The 22,046-nt window shown below is 43.9% G+C and overlaps 1 protein-coding gene across 1 annotated transcript in view; it reads left to right on the top strand.

Moving 5' to 3' along the window:
* ipmkb (inositol polyphosphate multikinase b) overlaps window positions 1-22,046 on the top strand; it is a 97,881-nt gene that overhangs the window by 31,818 nt on the left and 44,017 nt on the right. Inside the window, exons 3-4 of the mRNA XM_078223610.1 lie at window positions 10,639-10,735; window positions 16,184-16,356. Coding sequence (XP_078079736.1) covers window positions 10,639-10,735; window positions 16,184-16,356 — 270 coding nt within the window. The remainder of the gene's footprint in view (window positions 1-10,638; window positions 10,736-16,183; window positions 16,357-22,046) is intronic.

Genomic DNA, 22,046 nt, shown 5'->3' with positions numbered 1-22,046 from the left:
GTTTCAAGTGCCCATCCAAATGCTTCTTAAATGTTGCGAGGGTTCCCACCTCTACCATCCTTTCAGGCAGTGAGTTCCAGATTCCCACCACCCTCTGGGTGAAAAAGTTTCTCCTCAAATCCCCTCTAAATCTCCTGCCCCGACCTTAATTCTATGCCCCTGATTATTGACCCCTCTACTAAAGGGAAAAGTTTCTTCCTGTCTATGTCCCTCATCATTTTGTGCACCTCAATCAGGTCCCCCCAGATACTAACCCACCCATACCAGGGCCGCCCTTTACCTATTCCAAGTATAGGAATGGCTTCAATCATATCTTTCAGAGGGGGAAGCACCCGACATAGACACACAAAGGAGCGGCTGTTTCCCATTCTGGCTTGTGACTTGGGTTTATCTTGTTGCTCTTCGCTGCCAGTTCATCACAGGATCCACAGCGAGGTGACCCTGCTGTCTGAGGTATGCATGGGGTTTTACCGGCCAGTACATGGAGGGAAAATTAGTTTGACCTGTTTGAATGCAGTGCAGGATACATCTGCTCAAAATCACTAAAGACCCTTAGACAGCACCTTCCAAACCCACGACCACTTACATCTAGAAGGACAAGGACAGCAGATACATGGGACTATCACCACCTGCAAGTTCCCCTCCAAGCCACTCACCGTCCTGACTTGGAAATATATCGCCGTTCCTTCGTAGTCGCTGGGTCAAAATCCTGGAATTCCCTCTCTAACGGCATTGTGGGTCAACCCACAGCACGTGGACTGCAGCGATTCAAGAAGGCAGCTCACCACCACCTTCTTCAGGGAACTAGGGATGGACAATAAATGCTGGTCAGCCAGCGACGCCCATGTCCCACAAATGAATAAAAAAAATATCAACACATCCACATGATACAGATACAATTCACTCGTCTGCTGGAACAGCCCCAGATAATTCTCGTTCCAAGTGATACATCTGTGTCCTCCTGTTCAATAAAGTTGAATGGGAGAATCGAATTTTCTCATATCTTACAGAGAAATATTGTGAAATACAAGTTCCACTTTTATATGGCTTTCGACAGGAAGGTTATGGAACTTTTTCCGATTTGACTCACGAGAATTCGCAGCTGTTTGTGAGCTGCAAATTAAATGTACTCCAATGCACCATTTGGGATGCTTTCGAATATTAACTATACGATGTCAAGTTTCTAACACACAAAAAAACCCATCAAGCCCACACAGATTGTCCTGTTGTTCTTGGAAATCTCAAGTTCACACGATTCCTTAAATGCTTTGTGAGTGAGTTGAGTGGACAACTACTTCAAAGGTCTGTTTCGTGTCAGGGCCACTGAGTTTGTAAACATATGTAAAATCTGTCATTGTGAATTGTACTTGCCAATATATTGTTCTATGTTCATGCCTCTGGACTGAAGCTGGCCTTAAGAGCTGAATGATCTGACCGCCAGCCGAATGTGAACCCCCTATATTGCTTCAACTCTGCTCGATTATTTTCAAATAAACGTGCAATTGATGGAGTCATTCAGCAATAATCTTCATATGCATAACCACACTGCACAAAGAAGACCAATTTAACCTTATCTGTGTATTTGCTTTCTGAAATACTAAGTCAAGGAACAGACTGCTTTTGAATCCGGGAAGCCTCGCTAATCGAATGAGATGTTTGTTAGTGAAGTGAATGTGAGCTTCACCTGGTTGAGAGGAAGGCAGCAACACCACGACTTGAAACAATAGGTAGGGCTAGCCTCGCGTGTGCTGTGAGATCTGCCCAGGTCTCTCCTGTTCACATTGCTGGCAGTGTTGTCGTGCTCACCAGTTTGGGAAACTGTGAATTGCCAAATTCGGGGCAGCCTTTCTGTCGCTTTCCATGCAAAGACTACATATACCTCTTCAGCAATCACTCGCTAACGAGTATGATTGTCCACCTAAGAAACTCCGTGTCACTGGTCATAAATTCTGTGGGTCCTTGCATGGCTGATGAGCCCGAGCCCAGAGCCGTATCTTCAACTCCACATTTGGCAGGTGTTTGCGGGAGGTGGAATTGCCCTTTGACTCGAGACCATTGGTATTCCTTTCTCGGGCTCCTTTTTCGTACATTCTTTGTCGAGTCTTCTCGAAGAGTTGTGTCCCTTCAAACAGGAGGTTCCTCCAACTAAGTTTCTTCTGAACAAGGGTCTCCCAGATTTTCCACTAACCTGGCATGTTGCTGTTTATTCAACTCTGCGTTTTGCTCTGATCCATTGAATTTCAAATGTGTGCTGCAAACCTCTCCAGTAAGATCGTAACCACAGCAAATGTGACGTTTATAGTGATTGATTCAGCTTAAACAAAGTGGGTATGCCGTGGAATTGTTTGCCTCATTTGAAATGTGCCATGTCACTGAAAATCTACATCCTCGGGTACTAAAGGTGGGCGTAGAAATAGTGGATGCATTGGTTGTCATCTTTGAAAATTCTGTAGATTCTGGAACAGTCCTGGCAGATTAGAGGGTGGCAAATGTAACCCCGTTATTTAAAGAGGCTGGAGGGAGAAAACAGGGAATTACAGACTAGTTAGCGAACATCAGTAATAGGGAAAATGCTGGAGTCTAAATAATGTGATAACAGAACACTTAGAAAATATCAATGGGTTTAGACAAAGTCAACATGGATTTATGAAAGGGAAATAATATTTGACAAACCTACTGGAGATTTTTGAAAATGTAATTAGTGGTAGAATCGAAAAGGATGAACTAGTGGATGTGTTGTATTGGATTTTCAGATAAAGTCCCACATAAGAAGTTAGTGTGCAAAGTTAAAGTATTTGGGATTGGGAGTAATATATTGGCATGGATTAAGAATTGGTTAGCAGACAGGAAACAGAAGGAATAAATGTTTTTTTTTTCAAAATGGCAAGCAATGACTAGTGTGGTCACTCCGGGATTAGAGCTTTGGCCCCAGCTATTCACAATATGCATTAATGATTTGGAGGGAACAAAATAGTTTCCAACTTTGTTGATGACTGGAAACAAAACTTGGTAGGAATGAATGTGCTGAGACGGCTGTTCAGAAGCTTAAATGTGATTTAGACAAGTTGAGTGAGTGGGCAAATACATGGTAGATGCAGTATAACGTGGACAAATGTGAAGTTGGATGGAGAACCAGAATGGCAGAGTATTATATGAACGGTGATAGATTGGGAAATGTTGACGTACAAAGGAACTTGGGTGTCCTTGGACACCAGTCACTGAAAACAACACGCGGATGCAGCAAGCAGTTAGGAAGACAAATGGCATGCTGGCCTTCGTTGCAAGAGGACTTGAGTACAGGAGCAAGGATGTTTTACTGCAGCTGTACAGGGCCTAGGTGAGATCACACCTGGAACGTTGTGTGCAGTTTTGGTCTCTTTACCCAAGGATACAATTGCCAAAAGGGAGTGTATCAAAGATTCCCCAGACTGATTCCTGGGATCGCAGACTTGTTGTATGAGGAGAAATTGGGTTGACTGGGCCTGTATTCACTGGAGTTTAGGAGAATGAGGGGGGACCTAATTGAAATGTATAAAATTCTAACAGATTTGGACAGATTGGATGCAGGGATATTGTTTCCTCTGGCTACGGGATCTAGAACAAGAGATCATAATTTCAGGATATAGGATATTTCGGACTAAGGTGAGGAGAAACTTGTTCACTCAAAGGGTTGTGGGCCTGTGATATGCTCTAGCACAGAAGGCTGTGGAGGCCAAGTCACTGAATATATTTTAGAAGGAAACAAATAGATTTCTAGACCCTAAAGGCATCAAGGAGTGTGGGAGTATGCAGTTGAGATAATATTAAATTGCGGAACAGGTTGGGCCAAATGACCTTGTGCTGCTCCTATTTTCTATGTTCTCCCATATCATCAAAGGTACTTTTAATAATTAACACAAGTCTTTTAGCAAGATTTCTGATTTTGAGCCACCTACATTGAGTTCCTGGAAATTAAACAATATCGTGGCCTCCTTAGTTTGGTACTTACTCTGATCTACTTTAAAATGCTCTTCTGATGCTTCCTCCCTGCAATGTGAAGCTATTGCCGTACTGAGTAATCACTATATTAGTTTTTTTTTCTTTGCTGTACTGGATTTGGTCCCATATATTCAGTTATCTTCCCTCAACGTGCCATTCTTCATGTGATTTTCCAGTCTGTGTTGGCTAACTAACTAACCCGGCACGCAAGCCTGATGTTCAGTTATACACCTTTTGGGTGGGAATTGCTGGATATTGCTCAGTGATTACCATTTCCAGTCTGGTGATTAATCTCTTAGGCCAGATTTTAGTGCCTTCATAGAAATCATAGAAACCCTACAGTGCAGAAGGAGGCCATTCGGCCCATCGAGTCTGCACCAACCACAATCCCACCCAGGCCCTACCCCACATATTTTACCTGCTAATCCCTCTAACCTATGCATCTCAGGACTCTAAGGGGCAATTTTTAACCTGGCCAATCAACCTAACCCGCACATCTTTGGACTGTGGGAGGAAACCGGAGCACCCGGAGGAAACCCACGCAGACATGAGGAGAATGTGCAAACTCCACACAGACAGTGACCCGAGCCGGAAATCGAACCCGGGACCCTGGAGCTGTGAAGCAGCAGTGCTAACCACTGTGCTACCGTGCCGCCCAACTGACATCTTAGCTAAGATTGAGCAACTCAATTAATCAGGGAGGCGGTGGCGCAGCGGTATTGTCACTAGACTAGTAATCCAGAGACCCAGGGTAATTCTCTGGAGACCCAGGTTCGAATCCCACCATGGCAGATGGTGAAATTTGAATTCAGTAGAAATCTGGAATTAAAAGTGACCATGAAATCATTGTTGATTGTTTTAAAAGCCTATCTGGCTCATTAATGCCCTTTAGGGAAGGAAATCTGCCATCCTTACCTGGTCTGGCCTACATGTGACTCCAGATCCACAACAATGTGGTTGACTCTTAAATGCCTTCAGGGATGGGCAATAAATGCTGGCCCAGCAATGCCCATATCCCATGAACAAAGGAAAAAAAGGTTGGGTACAAAGCTGGGACCTATCTGCTTTGGCTTCTTGTACTTTTTGAATGGATTCCTCCCTCCCATGGCCCAGTCAATTATTGAACCATCAGAGAAGCTCCAAACACACTCCTTGTTCAACCCTAATAAGGACATCATGGCATAAAGAGCTGTGAAAGATCATCTTTATTAGGTGTTTCCCTCGACACTGGAAGGCAAGTTTGAATTCAGTAATGTGAACTAAAATAACATTTGATAAACAGGAATGAAAATTGTCTGAACAGTTTAATCCAAGTGATTTATTCTTCTTGTAAGTGCAGATGGGATTCAGTTGCAGAAAATCTCAAGAGCCGTACTTTCAAATTAAACTGTGTATGGAGTTGGAGAGGTCCCTGCAAGGGCATTCCAGTACTTAACTGAGAGGATTACTGAGTGTGTCATTACATGTCCATGTTACAGACAGGTGGTTGACTGTGTATTTCTTTCACACAGTTTAAATATTTTATTGAATTATTTTGTTGTGTTTTTTTAATACTTCATGCCATACTGCAATCACTAAGGACACAGAAGAGGGATGTTGAGTTATATCAGATAAGAGTTGAGGGAGGGATGAGCTGGACCAAATCCTAGATGAGACAAATGTATTATCCTTAGCTGAAGGAAAGGGATTTCTACAGCTTTTCAGAACTGGTGATCAGTTTAATTTGCACAGGGCATTCTGAGGCCTGCAACAGGGGAGAAGAAGGATAATATTTCATTTGTGTTACAAGGTTAATTTAGGTTATAATTCTGTTGGAATCTTGCATTTTAAAATGTCATGATGATGGAAGGGAAAAAGGCAGAATTTCAAACAAAATGTTGAACTTCTAAAAAAAAAAGTCTTGAGTTTTACTTTTTTAAAAATGGATATAAACCCAAAGGTGGCTGAGAATGTACTGGCTTGTACTGCAGGGTATTTCTCGAAGGAACAATCGGATCCTTCTGTTTCCAGGCAAGCATCCAGTGATGGATGATCATTTCCAGGAAAGACAAAAAGACAATAATGGTCATTGCATCTCGAGAGATCCTGTGAGTAATGCCGAGATACAATTGTGGATTCACCATCCACTTGGAACATACAACAAATGGGTTTAAAGCCAGCAAAGGGAGCTGTTCCAGTCTGTCTGTGAGCTCTGTGAGGATAAGCAGTTGGAAGTTTTTCACACTGAAAGTACCTGACGTGGTCACAGAAGCAGCCAGCAGGGCCCCTGCAAAATAGCCATTTTTGCAGGTATATCTTGTATCTCTCTCTAAGACTGTAGAAGTCAGCCCCAGCCAGCAAAAGGATTACAGCTATTAAGAGAACTTGAGAATTCCTCTGCCAGACTACAGAACACTTGTATCAAAGAAGCAGCTTTTCACCGACTGAAGTCAACTCTACGGGAATCTTGAATTGTAATGGCAGTATGCTTCATCATTTACTCCTCGCGAGTCCAGGACTGTTCCATATACCGTTTTATTTAGATTTACCTGCTTTGGGTTCAATTCTCACTTCAAATCTGTCTGAATATATATGCAAGTGTTTTACCATTTTTCTCCTTGTCCTTTTAGCAGATAATAAACTCTCTCTATCTTCAACTCAAGAAAGCCTAGTTGAATTGGTTCATTTTAAAAAATAAATATTGGATCTGGAAAATGGTAACCGCGAAAAGTGATCCTTTTTAGATTAAGCCTTGTTGCTGCTCACAATGGGGGTTGTATAAACAGGGAGCCAGTTCATTCCTTCTCCCATATGTACTCTATGAATGGTATGTTTTGTCTGTACAGCATGCAAGAAACAATACTTTACACTGTATCCCAATACGTGACAATAAATTAAATCAAACTCCTTCCGAGGGGTGAGGTCAGTCTCCTTTCCTTCTCTATGAACAGTATGCTTTGTCTGTATAGCGTGCAAGAAACAATACTTTTCACTGTATGCTAATGTGACAAATCAAATCAAATTGAGGGGTCTTGCCAGGATCAACAACTTTGGGAACCTCATCTGAGGGGGTATGTGGTCATAACAAATGTGAATGCCCTGGCATTGATATCAGCCCTTGGTGGTAGGAGTTTTGCTCTGTGGCAGTTGCGGCTGTCCCATGGGCCTTCATCCTGCCCTGGCTCAGAGTGGGCTGATCTTTATTTCCTGCCCAAAATGACTGCAGATGCTGAAAATCTAATATAAAAACAGAATAATGCTGGATAAGCTCAGCAGGTCTGGCAGCAACTGTGGAGAGAGAAACAGAGTTAACGTTTTGAATCTAAATGACCCTTCTCCACATCCTTCTAATGTTAACTCTCTTTTTCTCCAAGACCAGCTGAGTTTATCCAACGTTTTCTGTTTTCATCCAAAATACCAGTTGCTGACATTGGTAGGCCTTCCCTCCATAGGTTAATAGAACACAGGAAAAGGACATTCAGCTTGTGCTGGCTTTTTTTGAAAGAACTACCTTCTCGAATTCCACTGCTCATTCTAATTTTTCCTGTTCTAGAGTGAGGACAAGATACAAACTAATTTCAAACTAACCTCGGTAGGTCAATGGGTTGAGGTTAAACAGAGAAAACATGGTTTTCAAAGAGGAAAAGAGGGTGGCACAGTGGTTAGCACTGCTGCCTCACAGTGTCTGGGACCCGGGTTCAATTCCAGCCTCGGGTCACTGACTGTGTGGAGCTTGCACGTTCTCCCCGTGTCTGCGTGGGTTTCCTCCGGGTGCTCCGGTTTCGTCCCACAGTCCAAAGATGTGTGGGTTAGGTAGATTGGCCATGCTAAACCCTAGTGTCAGGGGATTAGCAGGGTAGACGTGTGGGGTTATGAGGATAGGGCCTGGGTGGGATTGTGGTTGGTGCAGACTCGATGGGCCAAATAGTGGCCTCCTGCGCGATAGGGATTTATGATTCTATGAAAAGATAAGAAGCTATAAATAACAACGCACTGCTTCTTGCATTTTCTAATAATTTCACACTGCTGGATTGCCACAGGCAGCAGATTTCGAGTTGGAAGCAAGCCAGCCGTGTAAATGCAAATCATTCAAGGCCGCTGGAGGCAGTTAGTACCACCAAACGGTTTTAGTCTGGGAATGGCCTACCTTCAGCTAGTGAGCTCAGAATTCACCTCTCTCCACTTCTCTTTCTTATCAGTTTTCCTGTTCTTGGCAATATCTGCCCTCCTCAAACATTGGGGTGCTGCTAAATGTAGAAATGTTAATATAAATCTGTCTGTCTGAAGAAGCAGCTCCGCAGTGTGGATCGAATTTTCTGCAGAAACAGGAGTTAAATAAAGGATCGTTTCAGCATGATGAAATCTGCTGTTTGCCAGACCAGCAGGGAAGTGTATGTGAACTGTTATCTATGCTGACTTTGGTTTCAAAGCCTGCATTTCTTCACGGCAGGCCCTGACTGAAAGGAGAAACTCAGAAACTTCAATTTCTGCGATTGGTGGGTATGGTACCTTTTGGGTTCCTGGCTGTGGCATCAGACTTCTGGGAAATCAGGCTGTGGCCGGCCTCCGGTTGTGAAGGAAATTGAAGCTGCTCAGGAAGGTAAAAATACACACGCACAAAGCTCTCCGAGATCAGATTTTAACAAGAGGTCAAAACAGGCAGGCTGTGAAGAGTGCTGTGTGCGAGACGTCTGAAAAGACTGGAATCTGAACACTCGTGAGCCAAGGAAATGAGGTTCACCGTTCACAGAATCTTTACAGTGCAGAAGGAGGCCATTTGGACCAAAGTCTGCACCATTTTTTGGTGATAACTATATCTGTGGAATTCTGATGGCGTAAAGCTTCTCTCGGAGAGACTGGCCAAATCCTGCATGAAGAAAAAGACTTAAACACTCTCTGCGGAAGGAGAATTGTGACAGACCTTGTGCTGTACGTGGTGCCATTAGGCAACTGCCACAAAATCCAAGAGATCTATCTTTGTTGTGGCGGCTATTTAACGTGTAATTTATAGTTCCTACTGAATGCAGTTTGCTTGTTAATTAGTGGTTAATTTACGTTAATTTTGACTCGATTGTTAAAGTAAACGTTACAAAAGGCGAAATCTTGTTCATCAATTTCTTTGCTTAGAATCAAAGAATCCCGACAGGGCAGAAGGAGGCCATTCGGCCCATCGAGTCTGCACTGATTCTCTGACAGAGCACATTACTCAGGTCCATCCCCCCTTGCCCTATCCCTGTAACCCCACATGTTTATCCCATTAATCCCCCCAAACATACACATCTTTGGACACTAAAGGGGCAATTTAACATGGCCAATCAATTTAAAGTGCACATCTTTGGAGTGTGGGAGGAAACCGGACTCGAACCCGGGTCCCTGGTGCTGTGAGGCACTGTGCCACTCGTTTGGCAAGTTTGGCTATTTTAGATTATTGGTTTCCATGGGCATTGAGCAGAATACTGCAGATACTGGAAACCTGAAACAAAAACAGAAAATACTGGAATCACTTCTGCATGTCAGACAACGCGAGGCCATTGACCTGAAACCTTAACCTTACTATTCACCAGTGTTTTCTGCTTTTGTTTTGGGATGTGATTCTATGCTATCAGTGCAATGATGCATACAACTCATCAGTGTTCATTCCAGACACACTGGTAGAAATTGGAGCACGGTTACAGCTGTTGCATGCAGGACCTTGGTTTTATACACAAATGATCTAATCATTTTTCCTGCAGGCATTAGCTCTGTATTGGGAAGGTTTAATTTTTTTAATTCATTCGTGGGACATGGGCATCGCTAGCCGGCCAACATTTATTGTCCATCCCCAGTTGCCTGAGAGCAGTTGAGAGTCAACCACGTTGCTGTGGCTCTGGAGTCACATGAAGGCCAGACTGGGTAGGGACGGCAGATTTCCTTCCCTAAAGGACATTAGTGAACCAGATGGGTTTTTCCAACAATCGGCAAAGGTTTCATGGTCATCAGCAGACTCTTAATTCCAGATCTATTTATTAAATTCAAATTCCACCAGCTGCCATGGCAGGATTCGAACCCGGGTCCCCGGAACATTAAAGTTTATTTTATTAGTCACATTAACATTGCAATGAAGTTACTGTGAAAATCTCCTAGTCGTCACACACCGGCGCCTGAGGGAGAATTTAGCATGGCCAATCCACCTAACCAGCACATCTTTGGACTGTGGTAGGAAACCAGAGCACCCGGAGGAAACCCACACAGACACAAGGAGAACGTGCAAACTCCACACAGTGACCCAAGCCGGAAATCGAACCCAGGTCCCTGGCGCTGTGAGGCAGCAGTGCTAACCGCTGTGCCACACTGAGTTTCTGGGTTAATAGTCTGTCAATAATACCACTAGGCCATCACCTTCCCTCAGATTTGGTAATGTGGTGAAATTTAAACAATTTCTGAGCTTTTAAATGTTGGACAATGAGCTGTGGGCCAAAAGGCTGTGAAATAAAGACTATATGTACGATCAGGTTGAAATGCAGTTAACTACTATTAACTACAATTGACGACTGAAAGATATTTCTAAGCTTCCTGAATTACAACATTTCTTTAAACCACAGTCCCTAAAAAATACCCTGAGAAACTTCTATAGACAAAAAAGCTTTGCTGTAGTTCTGATGTTCAAATATTGGTTCTCAATAGACTTTTCTCTGTTTTCAGGTGTTTGGTTCATCGTGTCATGAGCATGTCTTCTTAGAACTACGAAAGTTCCTGCCTAAATTCCTTGGCACCTGGACACCGACTACTGCACCGAATGGTATCCTTTGCACTGCACTGTAATATTGTGTACAGTATGAGCTGGTACCCTGACAATTCTTACCTTGATACTGCTGTACAAATCTAATTTTTTCTCATCTCCCTTCCCTAAGCACATCTTTCCCATGAGACCCAGCTTCTGTTCCCCTCAAATTTATTCCCATTAAACTGCTAATCATGCAACTTTATCTTCCCCTTTAGTTGTTGCCTTTGTCTCCTGTAAGTCTTCCCTCTCCTCAAAACAACAATACTTGACCCCATTATCCTTGCAAACTAACATTCCATCTCCAGCGTCCTTTCCCTCTCTGAAATCCTGAACACATTCTGAATTGTTCCCATCTTTCCTAGAACTTGTTTGAATCCTTTGAATCAGGTTTTTGCCCTACCCAAGGTACTGAGACAGCTCTTGTCAAAGTCACAACCCGCATCCTATTCAACTGCGCAAAGATCAACATTTCCTCCTGATCTTTCTCGGCCTGTCAGCAGCCTGTGACACGGGTGACCACACCATCCTCCAAAGCTAATGGTGTGGAGCTGGGTGAGACTGCTGCTTTCTGGTTCCATTCTTATCTATTTAACCACCATCAGAGGATCACTTGTAATGTCTTCTCTTCCCACTCCATTGCCTCTGGCGTTCCCTTGGTGGATCTTTCCTTAGCCCCCTCCTGTTTCTCAGCTACCTGCTGCCCCTTGGCAACACCACCATTCACTTGTACGCTGACAATGCCCAGTTCTAATACTTAGGACCACCTTTCTGTTGCTAAGTTATCAGACTGCTTGTCAGACATCCAGAATTGGATGAGCAGAAATTTCCTCCAGTTAAATATTGGGAAGATTGAAGCCATTGTTTTTAGTTTCCACTCCAAATTTTCTCCCCGAGCTACTGATTCTAACCCTTTCCCTGCAGCAATCTGAGATTAAGCCAGCCTGTTCACAGTCTTGGTGTCATATTTGATCTTGACATGAGTTTCCAACCTCCAATCCACTAAGACTCGTGGTGGCACAGTGGTTGTGGGTGGCATAGTGGTTAGCACTGCTGCCTCACAGCGCCAGGGACCCGGGTTTGATTCCGGCTTAGGTCACTCTCTGTGTGGAGTCTGTATGTTCTCCCCGCATCTGCGTGAGTTTCCTGTGGGTGCTCCGGTTTCCTCCCACAGTTCAAAGATGTGCGGGTTAGGTGGATTGGCTATGCTAAATTCCCCTTAGTGTCGGGGGGACTAGCTAGGGTAAATGTATGGGGATAGGGCCTGGGTGGGATTGTGGTCGGTGCAGACTCGATGGGCCAAATGGCTGCCTCCTGCACTGTAGGGATTCTATGGTTCTATAAGACTGCCTATTTCTCCTTCCATAACATTTCCTGTCCCGGTCTTAGCTCACTGGCTGTTGAAACCCTCATTTATCCCTTTGTTTCCTTCAGACCCGAATATTCCAGTGCACTCCTGGCTGCTCTCCCACATTCTATCCTCTGTAATCTCAAGCTCATCCAAAACTGGTGCCTGAGACTTCACTCCCCCAAGTCCCTTTCCCTTATTATTCTGCGTTCACTGACCATGGCTTCTAGTCAAGCAACGTCTTGATTTTAAAATTCTCATCCTTGTTTTCTAATCTCTCCAGGTCTTTGCCCCCTCCTGATCTTTGTAATCTGCTCCAATCGCACAATCATCTCAGATCTCTGCACTCCTCCAATTCCGGCTTCTTGAGCATCCCCAGTTTTAACTGCTGCGTTGGTGGCTGTGCCTCCAGTTGTCTCGGTACCAAGTCCTGGAATATCCTCCCGGCCCTGGATAGACAGAGGCTTTTTTCCCAGGGCGGAAGTGTCAATTACAAGGGAGCACAGGTTTAAGGTGGGAGGGGGGAAAGTTTAAGGGAGATGTGTGGGGGAGGATTTTCCACGCAGAGTGCAGTGGGTGACTGGTACGCGCTGCCAGAGGGGATGGTGGAAGCGGGCACATTAGCAACATTTAAGAAGCATCTGAATGGGTACATGAATAGGGAGGGAATAGAGGGATACGGACCGAGTAAGGGCAGAAGGTTTTGTTTAGTTAGGGCCGAAGGGCCTGTTCCTGTGCTGTACTTTGTCCTATGTTCTCTTTGTTCTACCTCGCTTTCCCCCTTTAGGAAGCTCCTTAAAAACAGAATCACGGAATACTACAGTGCAGAAGAGGCCCTTCGGCCCATCGAGTCTGCACCGACGCATGAAATGCCTTGATCTGCCCACCTAATCCCTATCTCTTTCACCAAGCTCTTTCACCAAGCTGTTGGCCACCTGAGGTATTTGCTCATGCGGCTTGGTGCCAGAATCTTCCTGTGAAGTGCCTTGTGATGATTGTGCCCTGCCATTCCCTGGGTATTCCCACCCTCTTCAGCAAAGGTTTATGTGGGCAGTATTTGTCATTTCCATTCATTGCAATATACTAATTGAGCTGAGGCACTGTATATGCTTCGGAAAAAAGATTTTTTCCCTCCCCTCCTTCTGTTGTGCGGACAATTGTTTAGGTAACCCGTGCCTTCAAAATTTGGAAAAGGACCGTTTGATTGTTTTTTTTTAAAGTTATGTGGCTATTTTGTTTATGTTGGAAATGCTTGTATCCCTCTGAGAGTAAACCTAGCCGTCGTATTGAATTCAGTTAGTGTGATCATTCCGGCAGTAATGCTCACAATAATTAATCACTGCTTAGGCTGCATTGCAATAACCGTATACTGACACACACTTAATTGGTCTGCAAACACATTCCTGACCACCGCTTCCTACACAACAGCTGCTGGTGCCATCTGTGATCAACAGAGACAAAATCTCCCAACTGTTGATCAGTGCTGAGTAACCAAATAATAGACCAGAGTTTCTATTTTATGTTCTTTCCCCAATATTAGTTAATCGTTCACGCAAAGACAAAAATCTCGGGTTTGTGTGTGTCCTTGTTTTTAAAAAAAAAATCCGATTTGAGTAAACCTGACTACCTCGTACCACATAGAAACACATTGTTCAGTTTTTATTTCTGAAACCTGTTGTTCCTCTGCCCTCGTGATATTTCAACGAATTTTATTTTAAAGATGAATCTGGAAAAGTTGCATTCCGTATCTACTCATTTAAATTTTTAATGATCATTAATTGGCCAGTGTTGTCTGGCATCTTTAATGACAGGAAGCACTTTACAGGAGGGTTTAAAACAAAGTGTGACAGTGAGGAGATGACCAAAAGCCAGTTCCAGGATAGATGTGCCTGACAGGAAAAGAAGCACGATGGAGAGGTTTAGGCAGGGAATTCCCAAGCTTCGATGCAGCCTCGAAAGGTTGAATGGCCTCTTTGTGCACTGTAGGGATTTTATGATTCATAGAATCATACAGTGCAGAAGGAGGCCATTCGGCCCATCGAATCTGCACCGACCACGATTCCCACCCAGGCCCTATCCCCATGAGCCGATGCATCTACCTTAGCTAGTTCCCCTTGATGCTAAGGGACAATTTAGCATGGCCAGTCCACCTAACCAACACATCTTTGGGAGGAAACTGGAGCACCCACGCAGACGCGGGGAGAACGTGCAAGCTCAACACAGACAGTGACCCAAAGCTGGGAATCGGACCCGGGTCCCTGGCGCTGTGAGGCAGCAGTGCTAACCACTGTGCCACCTCTGAAAGCGAGGTCACCATAGGTCAAGGGACCTGAATCAGATGTGTGCAGACATCACAAACAGTTTTGAGGCTGGAAAAGATTACGAAGGTTGGGAGGGTTTTGACCATGGGAGGGTTTTGAGAACGAGAATTTTAAAGTCAAACCATTGCTTTGACCCGGAGGTGGTCTAGGTCAGGTGAACGTGACTAGTGCGAGTTAGAATAAGGGGGCAGAGTTTTGGGTGACCTCCAGTTTCCAGGGGGCAGAGTGTTGGAAACCAGCCAGGGGTGCATTGGAAACCAGCCAGGGGTGCATTGGAAACCAGCCAGGGGTGCATTGGAAACCAGCCAGGGGTGCATTGGAAACCAGCCAGGGGTGCATTGGAAACCAGCCAGGGGTGCATTGGAAACCAGCCAGGGGTGCATTGGAAACCAGCCAGGGGTGCATTGGAAACCAGCCAGGGGTGCATTGGAAACCAGCCAGGGGTGCATTGGAAACCAGCCAGGGGTGCATTGGAAACCAGCCAGGGGTGCATTGGAAACCAGCCAGGGGTGCATTGGAAACCAGCCAGGGGTGCATCGGGATAGTTAAGTCCGGTGGTAATAAAAGGATGAGTGAGTGTTTCAGCAACAGATGAGTTGAGGCTGGGGGGAATGTCAGGTGATACTGAAATAGCAATAGGTGGTCTTGGTAATGACACAGACATAGTTGTTGGTTGCTCATTTCAGGGTCAGATGTGCCACCAACTTTGCATACAATCTGGTTTATTCTCAGACAGGTTTAAGGGGAGAGAGATGGAGTCGCTGGCTAGGGAACAGAGTTTGAAATGGACCAAAAGCAATGACTTGTGGGTGGCATGGTGGCACAGTGGTTAGCACTGCTGCCTCACAGCTCCAGGGACCTGGGTTTGATTCCCGGCTTGGATCACTGTCTGTGTGGAGTTTGCACATTCTCTGTGTCTGGGTGGGTTTCCTCCAGGTGCTCCGGTTTCCTCCCACAGTCCAAAGATGTGCAGGTTAAGTGCATTGGTCCTAAATTGCCCCTTAGTGTTCCGGGAGGCGTAGGTTAGAGGGATTAGCGGGGTAAATATGTGGGGTTACAGGGATAGGGCCATGGTGGGTTTGTTGTTGGTGCAGACTCGATGGGCCGAATGGCCTCCTTCTGCACTGTAGGGATTCTATGATGTCAGCCTTCCTAGTATTTAACTGGAGGAAATTTCTGCCTCTCCAGTACTGGATGTTGAAAGAACAGTCTGATAATTTAGCAACCACGGAGGATTCCAGAGAGGTGGTGGTGTGAGATAGAGCTCACTAAATTCAACTTTCAGTTGATGTCACCAAGGGTCAGCATGTAGCTGAGAAATAGAAACGGCCAAGGATAGATCCTTTGGGAAGCCCAAAGGTAACAGTGTGGGAGCAGGAAGAGGAGCCATTGCAAGTCATAAGGTTAGATAGATAAGAATGGAACCAAGCAAGAGCAGAGCCACACAGGTTACAAAACTGGAGAAGCATTGGAGGAGGATGGTGTAAGCAAGGCAAGAGGGGCAACACCTGAAGAGATGGGATCTTTAACAATATTGGCTGACACCAGGACTAGGAGGGAAACTCTGTGGTTAGCTGTTTTGTGGAGATAGAGTCGAGGGAGCAAGAGGTGAATCTTACGTACATGGCTGGAAGGAAGGGACTGTTAAATATCATGATCAGCATGAAACTTTGGTAAGTAAATGAGGTTTGATATTTTCACCTTGAAGGTAATAGTCGAGTAAAGAAACAAAATGAGACACTGGAAATTGTTTCAAGGTATTACACTGAGGGTTTGCTCTTTAACCTCCGAGTTCAGAGTTGTACCTTAAACTGGAAGATGTGACACGGAAGTTCAACAAACCGTGCATCATGGATGTAAAAATAGGGAAGAAAAGTTATGACCCGGACGCATCAGCTGAAAAGATACAGCAACAGATCAGTAAATATCCACTGATGGAAGAAATTGGTTTCTTGGTACTTGGCATGAGGGTAAGAGAAATTTGATCTCAAATCCAAGAACCACAAGTTTTAATGTGTTTGTTTTTATATATTGTTTAGTAAAGATGAGCTGTTAAGTTTCTAAAGATGATGGGTTCCTGATGTAGTCATTGTTATTGATTAGAGTGTCATTCACCGTTATGACAGCAGGCGTAGGCCTAATCATGTAAATTATTAAATCTGCTTCCCTGACCAGGAATCGAACACAGGCCGTGGCGGGCAAAACACTCAAAAATGAATCACCAGGTCACCAGGTGAATGGCAAAGGAAACAATCTCCCCATCGGGGAATTGAACCCTGGTCTCTCGCGTGACAGGCAGGGATACTAACCGCTATACTAATGAGGAACTGACATTTTTTGGACTGTAGGAGGAAACTGGAGCACCCGGAGGGAACCCACGGAAACCGGACTCCGACCCGAGTCCTTGGCGCTGTGAGGCAGCAATGCGAATCATTGTGTCACCTTTAAATTCCACAATTTGCCATGGTGGAATTCAAACCCACCACCCCAGAGCATTATCCTGCGTCTCTGGATGACTAGTCCAGCGACAATATCACTACGCCACCTCCTGCAACTAAATGAAGGGAATATATAAGATTCCCACATGATCAATTACATGGTCTTTGTGATTTACTTGGAGTAGCAGCACTTAAACTGTGAGGGCTAAGTAATATGTTGCAAACCTACGCAAATCGATTCCTTGGCCCACACAGTTGAAAGAAAAAAAACGAATGCAGTAGTAATTGTTGAAAAGAAACCGAGAGTTAGAATTTTATGGGGCCAGTAGTTGAGATCCTTATTGGTATTCGTAAATCTGAGTGCACTCTGTCCAAGCTTTTACAGCTACTTGTTCTTGGCCGTGTGCGGCTGAACTGCCAATATTCCCTCCTGGATAAACGAGGCTATCAGTTGACGGTGCAGTTTCATGGAATTGTCGTCTTTCTGTTAATTTACAAATTAAATGTTCCAAAATGTTTTCTTTATTGAAAACCGATTTGTTCCTACTTTTGAGATAAATCGCCAAAAGATACCATCTATATTATTAACATTAATATCGCACTAAACATTTCCTCATAGTCATTCAGGTAGTACAGAACGTGAGTATTGCTGGAAAGGTCCACCATCTCAGCCTTGCCCCTTGCCTAAGGTGTGATGATCCTCAGGTTAAATTACCACCAGCCAGCAGCTCTTCCCTTCAAAAGGGGGGAGCAGCCTATGCTCATCTGGGACTTTAGCGACTTATTGCTGAAAAGCAGACATGCAGCATGTCTTTTTTTTTTTAGCAGAAACATCACTTTTTAAAACCTGGTTACTGTAGGTAATGATCTAATAGATAGTGATGTGTTAAATGCGATTACTTTTGCTCATCTGAAATGTCTCAATGGCCCTGCTTAAGCCCCAGGCCTTTTCCGGCTTGTTTTCTTGGGCAGGACCCTACTCTTTAGGTTGTTACTGCTGTTTCTGAGTGACACTGGAGTAGAAGTGGGCCTTCTGCCCCTTCAAGCCTGTTACGTCATTCTGTTAAAGCATGGTCAAGTGCACCTCAACCCCAACTTAAATCAACCTACCTTGAAACATCACAGAAATCTAGTAATCTCAGTGTTGAAAATCTATTTTAGCTTAACTTTTTGGGAGCGCGTGTTCCAGACTTAAATTTCCCTTTGTGTGATAAAGTGCTTCCTGATTTCAATCATAAATGGCTTTGCTCTAATTTTAGCTCCAGTTGGCCTCGCCAGAGGAAATGCTTTCTCTCTCAACCACCTTTTTGAATCTCGTATTCTTATCACCCCTCAGGCTTCTAAACTAAGGGGAATGGAAGCCACCATTATCCAACCTAACCTCATAAAACCCCAGTGTCATTTAAGTGGATCTGCACAGTGCCCCCTCCCGAGACCATTATATCCTTACTGGGGTATGATGCCCAAAACTGAACACAGTACCTCAGAGTGGGTCTGTCCAAGGTGCTTTACAATTGTGGCATTACTTGCTCACTTGTGCATTGCATTTCCCTTGCGGTAAAGGCCATCTTTCCACTGACCATTTTGATTACTTTTTGTAAATGGACACTAGGTTTTAGTGATTTGTGCACCATTCTCTCACCTTTAATAAAATACTCTGATTGGCCTTTGGCTGATGTCCTTTCGAAGCTGAATGGGATACTGGCTTTAATACATGGGGAGTATACCGTTCCGATTGTAGCACTTGGACTGTTTTGGAGTTCGATACTTCATGGCTGTCCTAAAAAGATGCCTGCATGTAATTAATTGGATCATATCCATCAGCGAATTGAGTATTGCAATTTTAGTTTATCGTCAGGGATTCAGAACATCCTATCAAAGCAGTGATATGACTGATGTGCTTTCTCTTGAATCTTCTCGTATGCAGTACTTTGGTGATTTGGTGTAAATTGTTTTTCTTTCTATATAAGAATCTAGCTTTAGGTTTGTCTTTAAAGATATTTACATATGTTGTGGAGTATGGATAGTTAACCACTTGGGCTGTTGCAGTAAAGCTTTGGTAATTTTTTGGTGACGTAAATATAAGAACCTTAAATTCCATTAACATTTTTAAAAATTATTTTCATGAGATGTGGGTGTCACTGGCTAGGCCAGTATTTATAATCCACCTCATAATTTCTCTCGAGAAGGTGGCGTTGAGTTGCCTTCATGAACCTTTCTAATGGCACTGTGACATTGTTCTGATGAATTGTCTTTGACTGCCAGACTGCTTGTTCTCGAGGTTTTAAGGAAAATTTGAAGAGCCCTCAGTGGGAAATGGTGGAATTACCCTGGTTGTTGCATGGGTTGAGCTTTAATTGGTTTATCAGCCACAGTATTACAGCAACAGCTGGTGTATTTGACTTGTGAAATCCCATGTTTGTCAAAGTTCCAGCCAGAGTGCCATTGGCTGTGACAAGCCCTTCAATACAGAGAGTATAAATGGTTTCAAGAGAAAAGGGATGGAAGGTATAATGAAAAGATGGGCAGATGAAGCTTAGAGCACTAAATGAAGCGGATAGCTTGTGTAAACTCGGCTTGCATTCCCCTGAGAGTGGCAGATCTGAGAAGTGATCTGATTGAAGTGTTTAAAATATTAAAAAGGATTTGATAGGATAACTCCAGAGCAATTATTTTCTCTGGTGGGAGAATTGAGAACAAAGGAACATAAATTTTAAGCTTTCCATCAAAATTAGGAAGCATTTTTCATCCACTGAGTGCAGTCGAGATTTGGCATTCTCTCCCCCAAATGATTATAGACGTTGGGATTGATAGATTTTTGTTAGACAGGGGTACAATGGGCGGCATGGTGGTACAGTGGTTAGCACTGCTGCCTCACAGCGCCAGGGACCCGGGTTTGATTCCCGGCTTGGGTCACCGTCTGTATGGAGTTTGCACTTTCTCCCCATATCTGCGTGGGTTTCCTCCGGGTGCTCCGGTTTCCTCCCACTGTCTGAAAGATGTGCCGGTTAGGTGCATTGACCCGAACAGGCACCGGAGTGTGGCGACTAGGGGAATTTCACAGTAACTTCACTGCAATATTAATTTAAGCCTTACTGGTGACTAATAAATAAACTTAACTTTACGTACCATGGGATATGGAGCTATGGTGAGTAAATGGAGATGATGGAAAGACCAGTCATTGTCTAATTGAATTGCAGATCACAATTATGGGGCTAACTGACTTACTCCTGCTTTATCGACCTGTGGAATTGACAAATGAAAAGGTTGGGCTTAATAAGCCACTTTGTTTTTATCCCTCGAGATTTAATCTAAGACAATATAAAAAGTAGACATGGAAAGAAACTATGGTGTTAAGTTTTGAATCCAACCATTGAGTCAATTCTTGCTTATGCCATTTATCTTTAAATACTTGTTTATTCCGTGACGTAGAAGTCTGCCATATGGTAGGCAGTTTCACAGAATCATAGGATCGTAATGGTGCAGAAGGAGGCCACCCGGCCCATCATGTCTGCTCTGGCTCAACGGAAGAGCAATGCACTTAGTGCCATTCCCCCACCTCCTCATAATCCTACACATTCGTTGTTCACATAACAGCCTAATTACCTTTTGAAAGCCTCAATTGAGCCTGCCCTCCATCACCCTCTCAGGCAGTGCATTCCAGATCTGAACTGTCTGTGTGTGAAATTTATTTTTCTCATGTCTCTTACTCCTTGTACAAATTGCTTTCAATCTGTGCCTCCTCGTTCTTGATCCTTTTACGAGCGGGAACAGTTTCTCCCTATCTACTCTGTCCAGACTTCTCATGATTTTTGAACACCTCTATCACATCTTCTCTCCGCCTTCTCTTCAAGGAAGACAGCCCTAACTTCTCCAGTCGATCTTCATAACTGAAGTTCCTCGTCTCTGGCGCTATTTGAAGGATCAAATGGCTGTTCCAAAATACAGTGATTGATGCAGCCTTGACAATTTTCATTTCATAAATGTTTACTCATTTTAATTCCAAATGTTTACAAACAGCTGATCAGGACTACTTAAAGGTTTCAGTCTCACTTTATAGTTTGAAGATTGCCTGCCTTTGAAAAGGCTGAGTCACTTCTGTAATTTGCCGTAGCTGTCTCATTTATAATGAAAGCCGGTTTTGTAACACAACAAATTCTGACAGTGGCAAGTGAGACAAAGCCCTAATCAATATCAATGTTGGTTATGCAGAGCATGATGCATCAGCTACTAGCAGCACTAAATGACTGATTATTCAAAGCTCCAGTATTTAAACACTGCCTTTGAAATGTATTGCATTGAACTGCTGCTGCTGCACAAAAGATATATACCTGCGGGGTTTAGTTGTTTTCAGGGTATAGGTGGAGAAGAATAGAGGGAAGAGGGTAACATGGGCCAAACCAGCATTTGTCAGAAGCAGTCTGTAAGGAGCCAATAATAAGGGAAATTTTGGGTGAGTACATACCGTGCAAAATACCATCTCACTCAGTTTCCTGGTCTTCCAAGAACAAATTGAACCATCTAAGTGTTAGGAGTGATCCTCACTGTGAAGGTTCACCATTTTGAGTCTTGTTCCATTGCTGAAAGAAATGCATCATACAGCAGTACTGATTTTTCCTGCAGTTAGGTGCCCTCTAGATTATTCCCAGTCTATTCCACAGTTTTTTAAAATTTCTATTCCACAGTTCAAGGTCCCATTGCAAAAGGTTCCCTTGGAAAAATGGGCCACAATGGCCCTGTCTTCGTGAATCATGTATCATAGAATCCCATCTGTGCAGAGGAGGCCTTTCGGCCCATCAAGGTACCACTGACTCCCTTAACAGGCCCTCTCCCCTGCCCAATCCCTGGGGGGCGGGGGGGACGACGGGTAAACTCCATTCAGACAGTAACCCAAGGCTGGGTCCCTGGCGCTGTGGGGCATCAGTGCTAACCACTGTGCCACCCATGCCGCCATGAAGTTGAGAATGTGCTACTGAATGCAGAATACCTTCGAACTGGTTACAAAATCTCAATACTTATTAAAATTAAGAGATTGAGAAATACTTCCCAGCCTTCCTTACTCCTTTAAGTGACAAAACAAAAATTGCACCATTTTTATAGGCTAACTTAATATTTAAAAACTTTCCAAGATGTGTTTTGGATAAAGTCAGTGTTTGCAAACTTGGAAATGCCTCCAAATTGTAAGAATAATTCTGTTCAATATTCACATTTTACGTTTTGTT

The sequence above is a fragment of the Mustelus asterias genome, chromosome 11 (genome assembly GCF_964213995.1).
Source record: "Mustelus asterias chromosome 11, sMusAst1.hap1.1, whole genome shotgun sequence".
Classification (NCBI taxonomy): domain Eukaryota; kingdom Metazoa; phylum Chordata; class Chondrichthyes; order Carcharhiniformes; family Triakidae; genus Mustelus; species Mustelus asterias.
Note: the sequence above shows the minus strand (reverse complement) of the source record. Positions and strands in the feature narration are given on the sequence as shown.